Source organism: Choloepus didactylus, chromosome 11 (assembly GCF_015220235.1).
Source record: "Choloepus didactylus isolate mChoDid1 chromosome 11, mChoDid1.pri, whole genome shotgun sequence".
Lineage (NCBI taxonomy): Eukaryota > Metazoa > Chordata > Mammalia > Pilosa > Megalonychidae > Choloepus > Choloepus didactylus.
In genome coordinates, this window is record NC_051317.1 from 80,851,428 (window position 1) to 80,869,117 (window position 17,690).

A 17,690-nucleotide genomic window follows, 5' to 3' on the forward strand; every position below is an offset into this window, starting at 1 on the left:
ATCATTTAGAAGGGTTGGGAAATTTTCCCCAAGAATGTCTTCAAATACTCTTCCTAGCCCTTTACTCTTCTCTTCCCCTTCAGGAATCTCCGATGATTCTTACATTTGTGTGCTTCAGTCAACTTTGATTCTTGAAATACTCTCTGTCTAGCTTTATAGTTTGAGGGGTATGGGATTACATTTTTTTTTTCTACAGATGTGAAACTCTAACTTGATTCTTCTGTGATTACTGATTAAATAATCATCATAATGTAAATTCTACTTATCAATGTTTAATTTTTAGAACCAAGTTATAGACAGAGCATGGAAGCCATAATTAAAATAATGTAAAACATACAAATCTTGAAAATATAAAAGTAATAGTATAGCTGAAGTTTTTGGAGGTGGAGTAGTGGAGACGGGAAGTAGAGATGAAAATTCTAGAGAAGCTCAGTCCAATAGAAATATAATGTATATCACATTTTTAGACATTTAAAAAGGTTGAGTTAATTATGTTAAAATTTCCCACCTGTATCTTTTTTCCTGATCAATTTATACTTTGAAATTATTCATTTGTTTAGTAATTTCTGTTTTATTTCCACCTCCTTTTATTTTCTTAAAACAAATTGCTTGCAAGCATCATTGTTAAATTGGGATTATTTGTTGCAAGGAACAAAACCTGGCTCAATCTAACTTAAATCTAACAAATAAGTTGCAATGATATAATAGACAATATCATAGACATGCATAGTTAGGAAATTAATACAGGGTCGCATGCATTCCACACTAGCAACTGGGAGATTGAGTATTGAACTCTCATCTTTACTTCTCTGTTTGCTTGTTATCTCTCTTCTTAACCTGCTTCCTTTTCTTGTACATCTAAAATATGGCTGTTAGCACCAATGACCTGATAGCCTCATTGTCCATCAGTACCTAGCTGACTCAATTCCTCAGTCCTAGGTGAGAAAATCTGATGGGTGGGCTTGGCCTATGAATCAGCTGAAATCCAGGGTTACAGTCTGGCTATGGGACCATAGCCAAGGGCTACCAGCATGGCTTCTAGACCTCAATCTCAGGTGCCAAAGTATGCCTGGCTATTATATCAACTCTACTGGGAATACTTGTTATTGTATCATTTTGTACATGTTCCCACTAAAATGTCCCTTTCTTTTTGTAATTTTCCAGTATCTACTCCCAGAGGGCGAAATTAATGTCCTCCCCCTTCCCCTTTCCTGTAGCACTTTCATATGCACCTCTTTTACAGCACTTGCCACTTTGTTTTATAGCACTTTGTTTACCCATTTAAGCTGTGAGCTTTTCCTGATATGGCTCCACCTTACTCAGTTTTGTTTCCACAGTGTTGAGCACAGGACCTGGCATCACTCACCTACCTGATGTTTTTCTCATGATTAGAGGGGTTATGGGTTTGAGGAAAGAATAGCACAGAGACAAAGTACCCTTCTTGTCATGTCTTCTCAGGGGTACATGTTATCTACAAGATGTCACTAGTGATGCTAACTTTCATCATTTGGTTAAGGTCATGCTTGCCAGATTTCTCCACTGTAAATTACTCTTTTTTCTCTTTCCTTACTCTGTTCTCTGGAAGCAAGTCTCTAAGTGGGGAGGAGAGATGGGAATTTAACTCCACTTTCTGGAAGGGGGAGTATCTACATATATTATTTAGAATTCTTCTCTAGGGAAATTTGTTCTTTCTACCCCATTCATTTATAGTCATATGGACTTGCATATTTATTTTATACTTTGAATTACAATCCTATAATACTATGTTGCTTATTTATTGCTCAAATTGTTCCAGCTTTGGCCATTGGGAGCTCTTCCTTGGTTTGTATGTCCCTTTGACATGCCCCATCCTTTTGCTTTTTGAGAACTTTCTTACTTTTTGGTACTATGAAAAATTCCAGCTACAGCAAAGAAATATCACTGCCCAGGTTCCTGGAACCAGATATTTCTCCAAGGATCTATGGGCTTTAAAAAAATTACAATTTTTCTGTTTTGGATTTTATAAACATTGCTATGGTTACTATCCTTGAAGGTGTATCTTTGGAAGACTCTGTAATTACTAAAAGTGGAATTCTTGGATCAAAGGGCATGTAAAATGTTTTAAATGTATTTTCCAAGTTATCTACCAGAAAGTCTATACTGTTGTACTGTCCCACTAGCAAAGCATGAAATGCCTATTGCCATATTTACCAGTTGGGGCTGCCTCAGGAGAGGCAACTCAAGGAATACTTCAAATGGGAAACACTATCTGCCAATCAGTTAGTTATTTATCTATCTTCTATCTATGACTTTCTTTCCTTCAAAACAAACAAACAAACAAACAAAGAAGAAAAGGAAAAGGAAAGGAAGAAAAGAAAAGAAAAGAAAAAGAAAAGAAAGCAAAATAACTGAAATTTCTAACCACTCACCAAACCAGAAAACTGCTAAAAACTTCTGTGGTTCATGGGAGGAAAACAATTGAGTTGTTGGATTGAGAATGACATTTCCTATTTCCCTTAATGGAAAGAATCCTTGCTCACTTGTTATTTCATTTTCTTTAAATGTAATTTTAATTTTTCATCAAAGTAAAAATTCAAATGGCACTCCAAGGCTTATAATGAATAATAGCAATCCAGTGTCCCACCCTTTCCCATCTTTATACTTTCTTCCCAGAAATAATCACTTTCAATTCTGCTTTTTTCTAGGGTTCATATCCATGTTTATAAAGAACATTCTTACACTGTAATTTCCTGATTTTAAAATTTAAGACCATTAACTTCCTACTGTGGAAGAAGATAAGGAGTTGCCAATCTCCCACTCACTCACTCACACACACATACACACATACACACACACAAGCATGTGCATACATACATACACACTTTCCTAACATCACTCTCCTATTATATCACAATTTTTGGTAAAATACATTAATGTCTACCTTGTTATGACTGAGCCAAATATTTTTTCAATTTTATTGAGATATATTCACATACTATACAATCATCCAAAGTGTACAGTTGTTCACCATACCATCATATAGTTGTGCATTCATCACCCCAATATTTTTTGAACATTTTCCTTGTACCAGAAAAAGTGAAAGTAAGAATAAAAAATAAAAGTAAAGAAGAACACCCAAAACACCCCCTCCCGTTTTTCATTTAGTTTTTTGTCCCCATTTTTCTACTCATCCATCCATACACTGGATAAAGGGAGTGTGATCCACAAGGCTTCCACAATCACACTGTCACCTCTTGTAAACTACATTGCTATAGAATCATCTTCAAGAGTCAAGGCTACTGGGTTGCAGTTTGATACTTTCAGGTATTTACTTCTAGCTATTCCAATGCATTAAAACCTAAAAAGGGTTATCAATATAGTGCATAAGAATGTCCACCAGAGTGACCTCTTGACTCCATTTGGAATCTCTCAGCCACTGAAACTTTATTTCATTTCATTTCACATCCCCCTTTTGGTCAAGGAGATGTTCTGAATCCCACGATGTTGGGTCCAGATTCATCCCCTGGGGTCATATCCTGTGTTGCCAGGGAGATTCACACCCCTGGGAGTCAGGTACCATGTTGAGGAGTGGTGGGGCGGGCAGTAAGTTCACCCCCCGAGTTGTGAGCCAAATATTTTTATACACTGTAAATATATTTTCTTTCTTATATAACTCAATTTTTCCTGGAATTATTAATTTTGCTTTTTGTTTGTTTCCTTAATTTACTATGTACTTATCACTAATCTTTCTCCAAGCTTTCCAAAAGAACTGCAAACTTTTCAAATTCAAAATCTGTGAAATCCCTCAGGTCCTCCTACATTTTTTTTTCTTTCTTATTTGGAACATTCCATCTTGAGCCCTGTGTCTGCCTCTCCAATCCAAGCTGGTTCCTTTCTAAGCCAGCTGCACTGTTGTCAGCTGGGAATCTCCCTTGGCCATCATTCTTGGAGTTCCCCATCTCCCCTGTTTTCAGACAGTCTATTTTTTTCCTTTTATTTTGGTTTAGCTGACTGCTAGTAGTTGGCTGTGGGTCATTCTTGATCTCTTTGTCTTTTCTTCTATCTCCTGGGAGATTTCCTCAATTTTATTTTCTAAACTTTATATTTCAGCTCTCATACTTTAGGTTTCCAAGGGTTTTTCTTGTTTTCTGTTTATTCCTTTTTATAGCATCCTACAGATATTTTATAGGTAAAATATTTTTCTTATTTTCTCTGAGATAAATTTTTTGAGATTTTGACTGTCTGTAAATGCCTTTATTCTGCTATCCTCACTTGATTATTTGGTTGGGCAAAGATTCTTACATTAGAAATAATTTTCCTTTAAAGTTATGCAGGCTTTGGTCCATTGCCTTTTATCTTCTGGTTTTGCTATTGAGAAATCTGAAACCATTTTCTTCTATGACCCTTGTCATTATTATTCATCTTTGAAAGTTTTTTCTCTTTATCCTTAAAGTTTTGAAATTTTACAAGTTTGTACCTGTGTGTGCATATATTTTCATTTATTATGCTGGTTACAAATTATGTTGTAAACAAATGTTTCTTTTGGTTCTAGGAAAAAATATTGTGTCATTTCTCTCATGATTTTTTCTCCCAATTTCTCTGTTCTCTCTTTCTGGAACTGCTAGTAGTCAGTTTGGGTCATTCTTCATCTCTTTGTCTTTTCTTCTATCTCCTGGGGGATTGCCTCAATTTTATTTTCTAAACTTTATATTTCAGCTCCCATACTTTAGGTTTCCAAAGGTTTTTCTTGTTTTCTGTTTATTCCTTTTTCATAGCATCCTACAGATATTTTATAGGTACAATATTTTTCTTATTTTCTCTGAGGATTTAATTTGTACTTTCTTAAAAAAGTTTTATTCTGTTCTTTTCATTTCCTCTTTTCTACCAAATCTCTTTTCTGAATGTTGTTTTATGGGAGAAGTTTAATCAATTGGGTTTTGTGCAGTAGGGAAGGGATGGCGGGTGGTGGTGGCCTGTTTCTTTTCAGATTTTCAACCAATATTTCTATTTTCATTTTCCAGAGGTACCTACCCTGTGTCTCAAATTCCTGAGCTTTTATGAGATTCCATGCTTGCTTCTCATTGGCATCTCTTTTGCAGGCAATTTTAAACTTTAGCTTTCTTATATTTACCAATTCAGTTATTATTTGATCCACTTTCCATTTTCCAAAAAATTGTTGACATCTCTTGTTTGCCATTGTCTGTTCTCCTGTTATTTTTTGTCTTTGTGGCTTTGTATCTTTCCTATAATTTTCATGGGGTTTCATGAGGGAGTGGAGATAAATTCATATATTTAATCAGTCATGTCTTAACCAGAATTCTATTTTATACACAACACCTTTGGTCGGGTGTTATATAATATAATAGGTGTTTAAAGAGTACTGGCTGATTAAATTAATGAAGTGCTATTTTTAGCATGATATTCCTTCCTGATCAACAACTATCCTATTTAGTTTTTGACAATGGGATTTTTAATATCTCATACTTACAACCTGTTAGATGAAATAATACCTTTCTTCCCCTTATTTCTGGTAAACAATCCTACATAGTGGAACATTGCCTAAGGAAGATGAGAAATGGGTTTAAAATTTTAAAACATGGAGCTGGAAGGCATATCTTGTTTTAAAGCTTAGGTTGTAAAACCGTATGCTCAAAGGGGTCCCAGAGATCAGCTATTTTAACACTTTGATTTATAGGAAACTGGTAGTCAGGATCGATTCCTGGCTCCACCACTTTCTTGAGCAAGTTTCTCAATTGTATTGCCTCAGTTTTCTCATCTGTAAAATGGGAATAAAAGTATGTCATAAGGCTATGGTGAATATTAAATGAGACAATTTAAAGTGCTTAGTATATGCCTAACATGTAGTAAGAGTTCCACATTTTATAATCATTATCATTCTTAGTTGCTGAGCTGGGGTCCCAACTCTCAGTTCAGTGTTTTCCTTTAGACATAAAGAATTACATAACTCTTTTCAGAGTTAGTTTCTTTCCTTCATATTCTTTGTCTCAAGATAATTGCGTGATTGCATTTTTCTATTTTCAGGCTAAAGACACTCTTAATATTTCACCCATTATTGTTTGTGAAGACTTCTGGATAGAAAATGCCAACTAAAAATGTAGTCATTCCTTTTAATTTTTTATGACACTTTCCGATCCTGTAATGTTGGGTAATCTAAACAGAAGCAGATGTTTTTTTTGTTTGTTTTTTTTTGTTTTTTGTTTTTTTTTTTAGTAACACTAATATAATCTAATGCATAAGTGGGTAAGTGCCACCCTGGCCTGGGTTGGGCTTAAAAGCAAAGGAATAACTCCTGGACAACTAGACAGAAAATATTCACAAATCTTTATGTGGATAAATTACAGTCCAAATTGCCCTCCTTGTCCAGACTTGTGCTGTAGGGAAGCAATGCCTTTGATGTTGATTCTTTGAACTGGCAAGACATCTGTGGGACACCAGCTGATACACTGAGGTAAGTGTGACACTCATTTAGAAGGGCCTGATAACACAAACCCTTCCCTATGTTTTCTTCCAGAAATGCTGCATGCAGATTTTTTTCTATAATGGTTTATTTTGTTGTGAGTTGTTTTCTTTTTTCCTATAAGTGTGTGTCAGGTGAAAAGGTACATCATTTATTTCTTTTTGAAGTAAGGTATTGCTTAAACCTTATGCCATCCCCCCATCTCATCTGGAATGAGGTAAAGAGCCAGTAGGATTTTTATTCTAATTAGTTAATTAAATTCCACAAATGATGTTGACTATCTACCACATTCCATGTTGCTTCAAAGAGAAACAAGAGAAGTTCTGCTCTCAAGGAGCTCTCTGTATGTGGGGAAGCTGAAAGGTAATTTGCTAAATGCCGTTCTGTGTGACAGGGACCATATGGAAGTATAGATGACGTGATGTGGGAAAGGGGGTACTGACTGATCGGTTGATTCCATCTATGAGTTCCAGGGAGGGCATCTCAGAAAAGGTCAGCCCTGGGATGAGTCTGAAGGAAGGCTTAATTTTCCAGGAATAAGGGGAAAATGGCATTATAGGCAGAGTGAACCACAAGTGCAAAGACATTGAGATATGAAATAACATGGAAAACTGGGTTGTTCCATTTGGCTGAAGTGCTCAGGAACTGAGGCAGAAGCCAGAGGATGGCCTCGGAGCATACCAACTCACAGTATTCTTTTTCTGGAGTATATTCTTGACAGCTGGTGTAGTTTTCATGTTACATAGTAGAGTAGAATGTAGACAAAAGGAAAATGCATTGTAATGACATATCTTAAAAAATGTTAACTGGGGTTGATGAAGTAATTATGAAGGGATCTATGTGATGATAGTAAAAAAAATAGAAAAGAACACTTCCTCCCACCACCACCACCCAAAATCCAGACTCTGTTTAATGTAACTGGAAATAGAGTTGTTGAAAAGAGACAGGAAGCAAACTAACTCTTGACTGATGACAATTTCTGCTGCCTCCCTAGCCTGCCTGCATTAACTTGGGGACAATGAGGGCCTTGGCACTGTGGATGCTTCTTCTACTCTGCAAATTCGGTCTGGCAGGTAGGCCAGCTTGGGTTTATGGGTCATGGGGGGAGGAATTGTTAACTTTGGAGTAAAGGGACACATAGACCATGGAGATGCACAGATGGGCTACAGGGGATTTGTGAACCCCCTGAATTTGTGTGTATGTTTGTGTGCATGTTCATGTATACCTGTGCGTATGCATATTGGTGAAATGGCCTGTTATATTTTTTAAGGGAAATGTGATCCACAGAAGTTCGAGATCTACTGTTTTAGAGTAATGGAAAGTGCTTATCTTGATAATTTTCATGTATTAAGAATTATCTTATATGGCTTCATATAAAACATATGCATAAATACAAAAACTATACTTTTATGGTATTCATATAAATTCCAAAGACATAAAAGGAAATTATGAAACAATATATTTCTACAATGTTCCATACAATAACTTGCAGGTATAAGATGCATTGGTCTGATCATATCTTATATTATTGAGAATGTAGAGAAGGTATCATGTAGTAATTGCGAGGTCACCAAGAAGGCGTTCATGACTCAGAAAGAATGAGAATGTCTCCCAGACCTCTGTCCTGGAATTGTAGGAGCTTTATAGACAATAGAGGCAGGTAGGCCTGTGTTTCCCCTTTCCATCTAGCCTCTCCTGGCCGTCTCAGACACCAACAATCGCTCCCAGTTATCCAATCTAAATTTCTAATTATGTGTATCATAGTTTCCTTCAACTTACCCTTTCTCTTTACTTTTCTATATCTTCTTTCTCTTATCACTTTTTATAAATATCACCTCCTATGTGACTGACTCCAGTCTCTACTCTGCTTTCCAATTGGAATATCCTTCGCTTGGACTCTGTTCAGCCTTGCTATTCTTCTAATTCAAGACATTGTTCCAAACACTAACTTTGCAACAGCTCCAATGTGATTTAAGCTTAGAGGGAAGAAGGGAGGTCAAGAACATCTTTTTAATTTTGAAAATGCTACACTTGCATATGGGAACTTCTCTGATAAGCAAGAATAGAGAGGCACTTTACTTTATTCCATTGTATCTTAGAAGAAAATTAATAAATATTCCTTATTTCTAGAATCAGAGGAAATAGTTATTTTTAGCAATAGGAACTGTTATGGGTGTAACTGAAGGATAGATGGAAAGGAGTGGCAAACCTAGCCTCAGTTGTCCATTTTTTTAAAAATAAAAAAAATTATTTTTGTATAATTTTAGATTTACAGAAAAGTTGAAAAGATAGTACAAATTGTTTCCACATACCTCTCACCCCAATTCCCCCATTGTTAACATCTTATAATGCATTTGTCAAAACTAAGAAACTCTTATTGATACCTTACTATTAACTAAATTCCAGACTTTATTTGGATTTCGCTAGTTTTTCCAGCAATGTTTTCTTTCTGTTCCAGGGTACCATATTGCATTTAGTTCTTATGTCTTCCCAGACTTCTCTGGTCTGAGCAAAGACAGTTTCTCAGTCTTTCCTTGATTTTCATGACCTTGACTGTCTTGAAAAGTACTGGCTAGATATCCTGTAGAATATCCCAGACAATCTGGGTTTGTCTGATACTTTTTGTGTGATTAGAATGAGTTTATGGGTTTTTGGAAAAAGCAACAGAGGTGAAGTACCTAATTTTATACATTCTCCCGATATTCTTCTGATGGAGAATTGATATTCTGATTAGAGACAAGTTAAAGAAGAGTTCATTAAAATAGGCACACTGGTTGCCAACATGGAGGAAGGCAGGACAATAGATGTGTGGACTCTGCCAGCCAAGGCAGTTCTATTACATAAAGCTGAGACAGTTCAGAGGCAATGAGTCATACCAACTAACTGAGGCTTAAAATGGAAACAACAAATAAGCAAGGAAGTAGAAGTGAAACCTAATAGTGTTTGTTGATTTGGTTCATTTTTATTCTAGTTCTTCCTCAATCCCCTAATTTGTTGATAAAACAAATCTGAAAGACATGTAGGCTATAGAATGTTGTGGGGACAAGGGAGAAGAATAGGAAAACTACTTTTAAAATGAATTCCTCCTGAATTCTTAGAACCCTGGATTTTCAGAGCAGGCTATCTATTTTTTCGTATTAGTCAGGGAAAGTTGCTTATGCTGCAGTAAAAAACAAGCCTGAAATCTCAGTGTTTAAAACAATAAACTCTACATGTCCATCACAGGTCAGCAGTGTTCAGCCCATGGTCTATCAGGAACCTGGGATGATGGAGGGTCCAGTGTCCTATGACACCACTATGCCAACATGGGCTCTCAGAGTGTGTAGTAGCAGGACAAGAGAGAAAGGAGAATCATGTATCAGCACATAAATGCTTATCAGTGGGCAAGGCAAGTATATGGCCATGCCTAATTTAAGGGGGCAAGGAAATAAAATCTTTCATATGTCCAGAAATGGGAGATATTGATGAGCACTGGAAATATTAATAAATGTTCATTTTAACTACCACAAATCTCCTCTGTAATATCATTATCAAGTAGTCTGTCAAGAATACCCCTCTCTCCTGCCATAAGCCAAAGAGTCCCTTTAAAACATTTAAGAGAAAAATAGATGTAGCCCCATAAAAACAGCACTGGTGAGTGGAAAATCATTTATAGAACCACTTTCTCTTCTCCTGATCCCTAGTGACCATTATGGTTCAGAAATCCAGATATTTGACTCCCCTTTCTGGTTCATGGGCTATTAACATCTGTCAACTATATCTTCTGGAGGAGCTAAGGAGAGGTATTCAAGGAAGAACAGGAAAGGCCAGGATTCACTGAAGTCTTACAGGCAGGCTGTGGGGATCCATGAGTTTTCCTACGCTGTTTTTTTTGTTTGTTTGTTTTTGTTTTTTGGCTTTGAAGCTTTGAATTGAGCCAATGCAAGGCAGAGTGAGAATGAAGAAGAAAATCAAATTGGTCTTCATTCCATAGGAGGCCATAATGAGAATAGTCTAAGAACAAAGAATATTCTGGGGAGACCAGGATAGGCTTCTTGTTTCTTTGTTCTCCAGCAAAGGATCAACTTTGAAATCCTGCTAAGAGTTAGTGTGACTATTGGGTATTAGTGAAATGGAGATTTGGGTTAAGCTACCATGTATGAATATTTGTAAGAAATGAGACCCGATGACTAAAAACTGACCCCCCACATTCATATACACAGTACATGCAGACACACACATACACAGCCTTTGTTATCTCTGAACAGTGGAGATAAGGTCTGAGTTGGTCAGTGAGTCACTAATCCCAGGACATTGTTGGTTGACCCTCGGATCACCCTCTTGTAGGATTTTGCAGTTCCCCCTGGCGGTTGTGAATTATGGACTCTGTTAATATTCTGCTGGCTGACCCAGGGACTCCCCAGGGAGGGCTTCAAGCTGTGTGGGCTCTTTAAGGAATGTATTAATGATCCAGCTTCTGATTTGCACATAATATGCAGTATTATTTGATTCATGTCCAGATAACTTTGGTCTTTTTAAGCATTTGGACTTGGAAATCGCTACTCCCGGCTTTGTCATGCTTCTTAGCATGCAAGTAGCAAAGAGAGAAAGTTTGTACAACTTAACTGCTTACTGATGGATCCCACAGATGTCCAGCTCATGCATAATATTCAGAAGAAGCAGCTTCTCTAGAAACAGCTGGAAACTGTTGACACAAGTGTGGAGGCACTTTGCTCTCCTTCACTCTTACTTTTCAAAACAGTGAATGCTATCCAATCTTGAACACTTTACTACCATCTTCCTGTTAAGAGGAAGTGTTGAAATGTATTCCAATGTGCAGAGAAAATATAATATCCTTATTTTCTGTGGCTGTTCTAGTTTGCTGATGCTGCCAGAATGCAAAACACCAGAGAGGGACTGGCTTTTATAAAAGGGGGTTTATTTGGTTACACAGTTACAGTCTTAAGGCCATAAAGCGTCCAAGGTAAGTCATCAAGAATCAGGTACCTTCTCTGGAAGATGGCCAATGGTGTCCGGAAAACCTGTGTTAGCTGGGAAGGCACATGGCTGGTGTCTGCTCCAAAGTTCTGGTTTCAAAATGCCTTTCTCCCAGGACATTCCTCTCTAGGCTGCAGTTCCTCAGAAATGTCACTCTTAGTTGCACTTGGGATATCTGTCCTCTCTTAGCTTCTCCGGAGCAAGAGTCTGCTTTCAACGGTCATTTTCAAACTGTCTCTCATCTGCAGCTCCTGTGCTTTCTTCAAAATGTCCCACTTGGCTGTAGCTCCTCTTCAAAATGTCACTCATAGTTGCACTGAGTTCCATCTGCCTCTCAGCTCATTTATATAGCCCCACTGATCAAGGCCTACCCTGAATGGGTGGGCCATGCCTCCATGGAAATATCTAATCAGAATTATCACCTACAGTTGGGTGGGGCACATTCCATGGAAACACTCAAAGAATTCTAATCTAATCAGCACTAAAATGTCTGCCCCACAAGATTGCATCAAAGAATATGGCTTTTTCTGGGGGAATAATACATTCAAACCAGCACAGTGGTTAAGCTAATCAATGTCACCCACTGGTAAGTCAGTCTTGGGTGAGGATGGGGTGGGGGTAGGTAACATGGATATTTGCTTCTTAACATTGCCTCAATTTCTTCAGGTTTACAATGTCTTTTGGAAAATTCAGTCTCTTTAGGGTCAATGTGCACTGTTCCAGAGTTTCTTAAGGTGCCTGGGTATATAAGCAGGTTTTATGCAACATCAGTCTCAGACAAGGACACTTGGAACCATTGAGCAAGTCTTAAATTTCTCTGAGTCTTCCCTAGACAGTCTGGTATGGTCCAATCTCTATTCTACCATCTGCCTTGGGACAGCTGGCTTTGCCTGGACTGTGGGGCATTGTATTAGTTAGGGTTCTCTAGGGAAACAGAATCAACAAGGGATATCTAAATAGAAGATTTTATAAAAGTGTCTCATGCAGCTGTGGGGATGCATGAGTTGAAATTCCATAGGGCAGGCAGCAAACTGGCAACTCCAATGAAAGTGTTCCATGAACTCCTCAGACAGCAAACTGGCAACTCCGATGAACTCAGGAAACGCTTTGCTGGCTAGCTGAAGAAGAAGTGAAGGTCCTCTATCTGTTTTGCTTAAAAGTCTTCAACTGATTGGATTAAATCCAGCTGATTGCATTCTCTCATTGCGGAAGATACACCACAATGTATTTGTTGATGTAATCAGTCACAGCTGCAGTCAATTAACTGATAATTTAATAAACCAGCCTTCTGGTTTATTAATCAGCCCCAAATGTCCTTGCAGTAATGATTAGGCCAGTGCTTGCTTGACCAGACACCTGGGTACCATCAGCTGGCCAAGTTGACACATTAACCTAACCATCACAGGCATCATATGGGCACCTACACCTCAAGTTCATGTCCCAGTCATTTGCCTCTGGTTTTGAAGTCCCTGTGCACAACAGCCTCTTTGTCCTGATGCAAGGCATGGGCCAGTCTCACAGATCCATCCTCTTCACCTACTCTGATGCACAGGGGAATTTCTTGATCCCTGCATGCTACACACTCACCTGTATGGAGCCTGGGAGAGCTGCCCAGGCCTAACCAGCCAGCCTTCTGTGCCATGCTGGCATCGGTGCTAAGAAGAACACAAGACTTCCTGTGGATGAGGGGCTTGCAGCCTCCCCCAGGCAGTGCCTGGTGAAATAGGCGAACATCCCACATGATCTTGGGTTCATCAGACCCAGCTGCATGTTTGCACTACATCCAGAACACTGGCATCTGAATTCCTTGCTCTACTTGTCTTTCATTTCTCCTCCCTAATTTCACTTGTTATAACTGAAAAGCTTTTTCCTACTTATTTTCTGGTAGAGATTCTTTCCTAGGAAGAAATAGAGCTCTGCTGTGATGTGTAAAGGTAATTTGAGAAGCTTAGAAGTTGCTTTCCTTTCTCAAAAGTGCTTGCTTTTCAAACTATTGTCTTGCCAAAGATGAAAAATAGAAGTTCATTTAAAGTAACTACTGATTATGCAGGACTTTCTCCCACTATTTTACAGTTTGTTCCTTGTAAGTATCATCCTTTTTTGTCCCTTAATTATTCCATTACTACTCACTTTCATGTTTATTTGATTTTTTCTAGTGAACCAGTTTGAGTCCCTTCTCATTTCCCTCTGTGTATATCTTTTCAAATGATTTCTTTGTGGTTACTATGGGGCTTAAATTTAACATCCTAATCTATAACAATCACATTTGATTTGATACTAACTTAAAAGTATACACAAGCTGTATTCTTATATCCCTCCATCCCTCCACCTTTTTAGTACTTGTTACAAATTTTATCTTTATACATTCTGTATCCAAAACCATATGGGTAATTAGGCCACTTCAATCTACTGTCTAGTTGTCCTTTCCTTTTGATATGAAGAACTCCCTTTAGCATTGCTTGTTTTTTTTTTTTTTTTTTTTTTTTTTTTTGTCTGGAAATGTATTAATTTCTACTTTGTTTTTGAAAGAAAGTTTTGCTGGATATAGAGCTGTTGTTGACAGTCTTTCTTCTTTCCACACCTTGAAAGTGTTGTCCCACTGCTTCCTGATGTCCTTAATTTCTTATTAAAAGTCAGATGTTGATCTTATTGAGGATCCCTTGTATATAAGGAGTAAGTTTTCTCTTGCTTTTAGGATTCTCTTCTTGTCTTTTGACAATTTCAATATGATATGTTTAGGTGTAGATCTTTTAGAGTTTATTCTACTTGGAGTTTGTAATTAATGTTTTTCATCAAATTTGGGATTTTTCAGCCATTATTTCTTCAGATATTCTTTTTGCCTTTTTCTCCTTGTTTTCTTGGACTCCCGTTATGTGTGTGTTGGTACTCTTTATGATGGCCACAAGTCTCTGAGGTTCAGTTCATGTTACTTTGTTCATTTTCATTTTGATCACAGACTGGATGATCTCAGTTAACATGTCTTCAAGTTTGCTGATTCTTTCTTCTGCCAATTCATATCCTGATGATCTCCTCTTTAATATTTCATTTTAGTTATTGTACTTTCAACTCCAGAATTTCTATTTGTTTCTTTTTTATAATTTCTGTCTTTTTATTGATAGTTGCTGTTAGTCCAAAATTCAGAGGTTATTAATTGTGTGTGTGTGTGTGTGTGTGTGTGTGTGTGTGTATGTGTATGTGTGGCCCCTTTGTCATCTCATGAAACCCATGGATCCCTTCTCAAAATATTTGTAAATGCATATATAGTATACAAAGGACTACAAAGGAAACCAAATATATTGAAATGAAGATATTAAAATATTAAAGAAACACATTTGTGACATATTATTATGTATGCTTCTTTATTAATGCACTAAATAACAAGACTTGGTAATTATTTTGATTTAGGTCTAATAATAATCAGGTTTAATCATTACCTTCATTTAGAAATAGTGACAGTAGGATGCTCAGTGTTTCAAGGTATCTGTAACAGCTGTAATATATTATGAAAATATCTGTGATTTTTAAAATACTGATAATATTATGTAGGTTTTTTTTTTTTTTGCCTACATTCATGATAGAAGGAAATTCTACATTTCAATGATAGATTAGTGAAAAGTAAAGATGTAAATTTTTCTCATCTATATTCTTGGACTCCCTGAATTCCATTTATGTGGTACTTGAGGTTCTAGATCCTTTTTTAGATAGTATTATGTGTTCTTCCTATGAAGGGATAGATGCTATTGGGTGGGAACCACAAGGAACAAGATTTACAAGATACGAAAATACAGCTAAAGATATTTCAGAAATTTTCTCTATTGTACATGCTTCTGGGAAAAGAAAATTATTGATATGTAAGGACAAAGTGTGATACAGTTCAGCATTTTGTGTTTTTGTCCTGTTACCCAATTATAGAGAATGGTTCTACCATTTGATGCTTTACTTAGTATTTCACTAATACTTTATATTTTCTGAGTGCTTTCATGTAATTTTTGCTTCTCAAATATTGCTTTTGAGTAAAAATGTAAAAACTGTTTTTAAAAAAGTAGAAATCTAGCTCTTCAAAGGAAATAATTGAAGAGATGGAGTTAGACCCTTTCCACACACCTGATTAGGAGAGCCTATTATACCTAGCAACTAACCAACAAGCCTAGCTTTCAGTCTACCTGTTTTTATCAAAATGTTCAATGCTGGCAATATTTACCATATATTTAAAATATTGTGTTTGTGTGATTTTTTTTTAGCTCTGCCAGTTAAGCCTGAGAACATTTCTTGCATCTTCTACTACAAGAAAAATTTAACTTGTACTTGGAGTCCAGAAAAAGAAGCTGGTTATACATGGTACAGAGTTAATAGAACTTAGTAAGTATGGGGAGCTTGTGTGCAGTGGGGGTAAGAGGAGGGGACACAGATTCCTGGTTCATTCATGATTCAAGTCACTGGTGAAGTATAACATTTTCTCAATTATAACTTATGGGTCACCTCTTTACTACATCCAGTGACCAGGTTGACCTCTTGACTACTTGAAACCAAAGGACAGGATCTGTAGCTGCAGAGGGAGGGTAGGTATAGTCACATGATGGCCTCCACTAATAGCTGGCAGATTGGCTGAGAGTAGTGACCAGTTATAAGTACAGTGGAAAAAATTGTTTATTTCCTATATTCAACTATACCCCTCACTTTTCAGAATGTATTATAACACAGTTCAATCTTTAAGGATCCATATATAGTAAGTAGGAAGAATCCAGCATCAAGAGGTAGAATTACCTTAGTCTGCCCCTAATTTGCTGGGTGCCCTGTCTAACAAGGTAATGATTCTCAAACATTTCACTATTTCAAGAATCCCTTTTTATTCTAATTTATTTAAAATTCTAAAATTTTTAATAAAAATTTTTATTCTAATTTATTAACAATTCAAAAGCCAAATATTTTAGTATATGCAGGGATTTTTTGAAATTTCTAAAATAGCCTGTAAAATCCTTTATTTCCTTCACATACCTAGGAATTAGAGACTCATGTTAGGAACCACTGTAAAATTATCATTAAGTCTTTTCCATTTATAAAGAGAATCTATGGTTGCAAGTTTGTTTGTTTGTGTCTTTTTGATACAAAAACTCCATACATACTCCTTTTTTTTTTTTTTTTTTACTCCTTGGAAATTGGTACTGGTGTTGTTAAGGAAGTCCACTCCATATTTTATAGCAGAAGAAAGAGAAAACACAAACAATATTGAAGCATTGCTATATTAATGGGTATCTATGTCAGAGAGATGTTTTAATACAGGAGTCAGCAAATTTTTTCTGTAAAGGACCAGGTAGTAAACATTTTAGACTTTGCAAGCCATACAATTTTTTATTATAACTACTCAATGCTACTGTTGTAGCATAAAAGCTGCTTTAGACAATACATAAATGGATGGGCATGACTGTGTTCCAATAAATCTTTATTTATGAACACTGCAATATGAATTTCATTTAATTTTCACATGTCATAAACTCATCCTCCTCCTTCTTTCCAACCATTTAACAATGTAAAACTGTTCATAACTTGTAGACCATACAAAACAGGAGGTAGGCTGTATTTGGCCTGCAGGTTGTAGTTTGCTGACCCCTGCTTTAGAAAATAACAATGATAAATGCCCAATAATCCATGACCCAATGACTTATCTTCACAGACTTGTTAGTTCTAGGCCCATTGTTGAAAAGGAAACACCAGCAGAATGAAGTTAATAGGTTACTCCTATTTTTCTGTTTTATAGAGACCTCTTATTCTCCTTCCATCTCTCCCTATGGGTTGTCATTATCACCAGCATGTGGAGGTAGAGATCTCCGGGTGTCACTGGCCTATGCCTCTTTCCTGTTGATGGCCCCAGTTCGGCCTAGACTCTCCAGGACTTCTAAACAGGCTTGCATTTTTGTGAATTTATCATGAATATCTCTTCCAGGCAGAGTGGTAGGATTTCCCTGTGGATAGTCAATCCTGAGAGCAGATTAAAGTGGGTCAGCAGTATGAACAAAGACCTCCTGATACTCAGAGACAAAAGGAATTGATTTTGCCTTGGAGAAGAAAAGGAGACATTGTGGATTCCTTCATGGAGGGGTGGTTTTCAAACAGACTTGAAGGAGATCAGCAGGTGCAGAGAAAGGGAAAGTGGATGGAGCATGAACAAATACAAAAAGTCTCAACCATAGTCATAGTAAGACTTGCATTTATTGACTACATACCATGTGCCTGACAATGTTAAGGTGCTTTACATATA

At 36.9% G+C, this 17,690-nt stretch overlaps 1 protein-coding gene across 1 annotated transcript in view; it reads left to right on the forward strand.

The window, feature by feature from the left end:
• Window positions 1–7,442: 7,442 nt before the first annotated feature.
• Window positions 7,443–17,690, forward strand: part of IL31RA (interleukin 31 receptor A) — a 59,014-nt gene continuing 48,766 nt past the window's right edge. Inside the window, exons 1-2 of the mRNA XM_037799232.1 lie at window positions 7,443–7,530; window positions 15,676–15,793. Of these exons, the coding sequence (XP_037655160.1) occupies window positions 7,476–7,530; window positions 15,676–15,793 (173 nt within the window). The 5' untranslated portion in view covers window positions 7,443–7,475. The remainder of the gene's footprint in view (window positions 7,531–15,675; window positions 15,794–17,690) is intronic.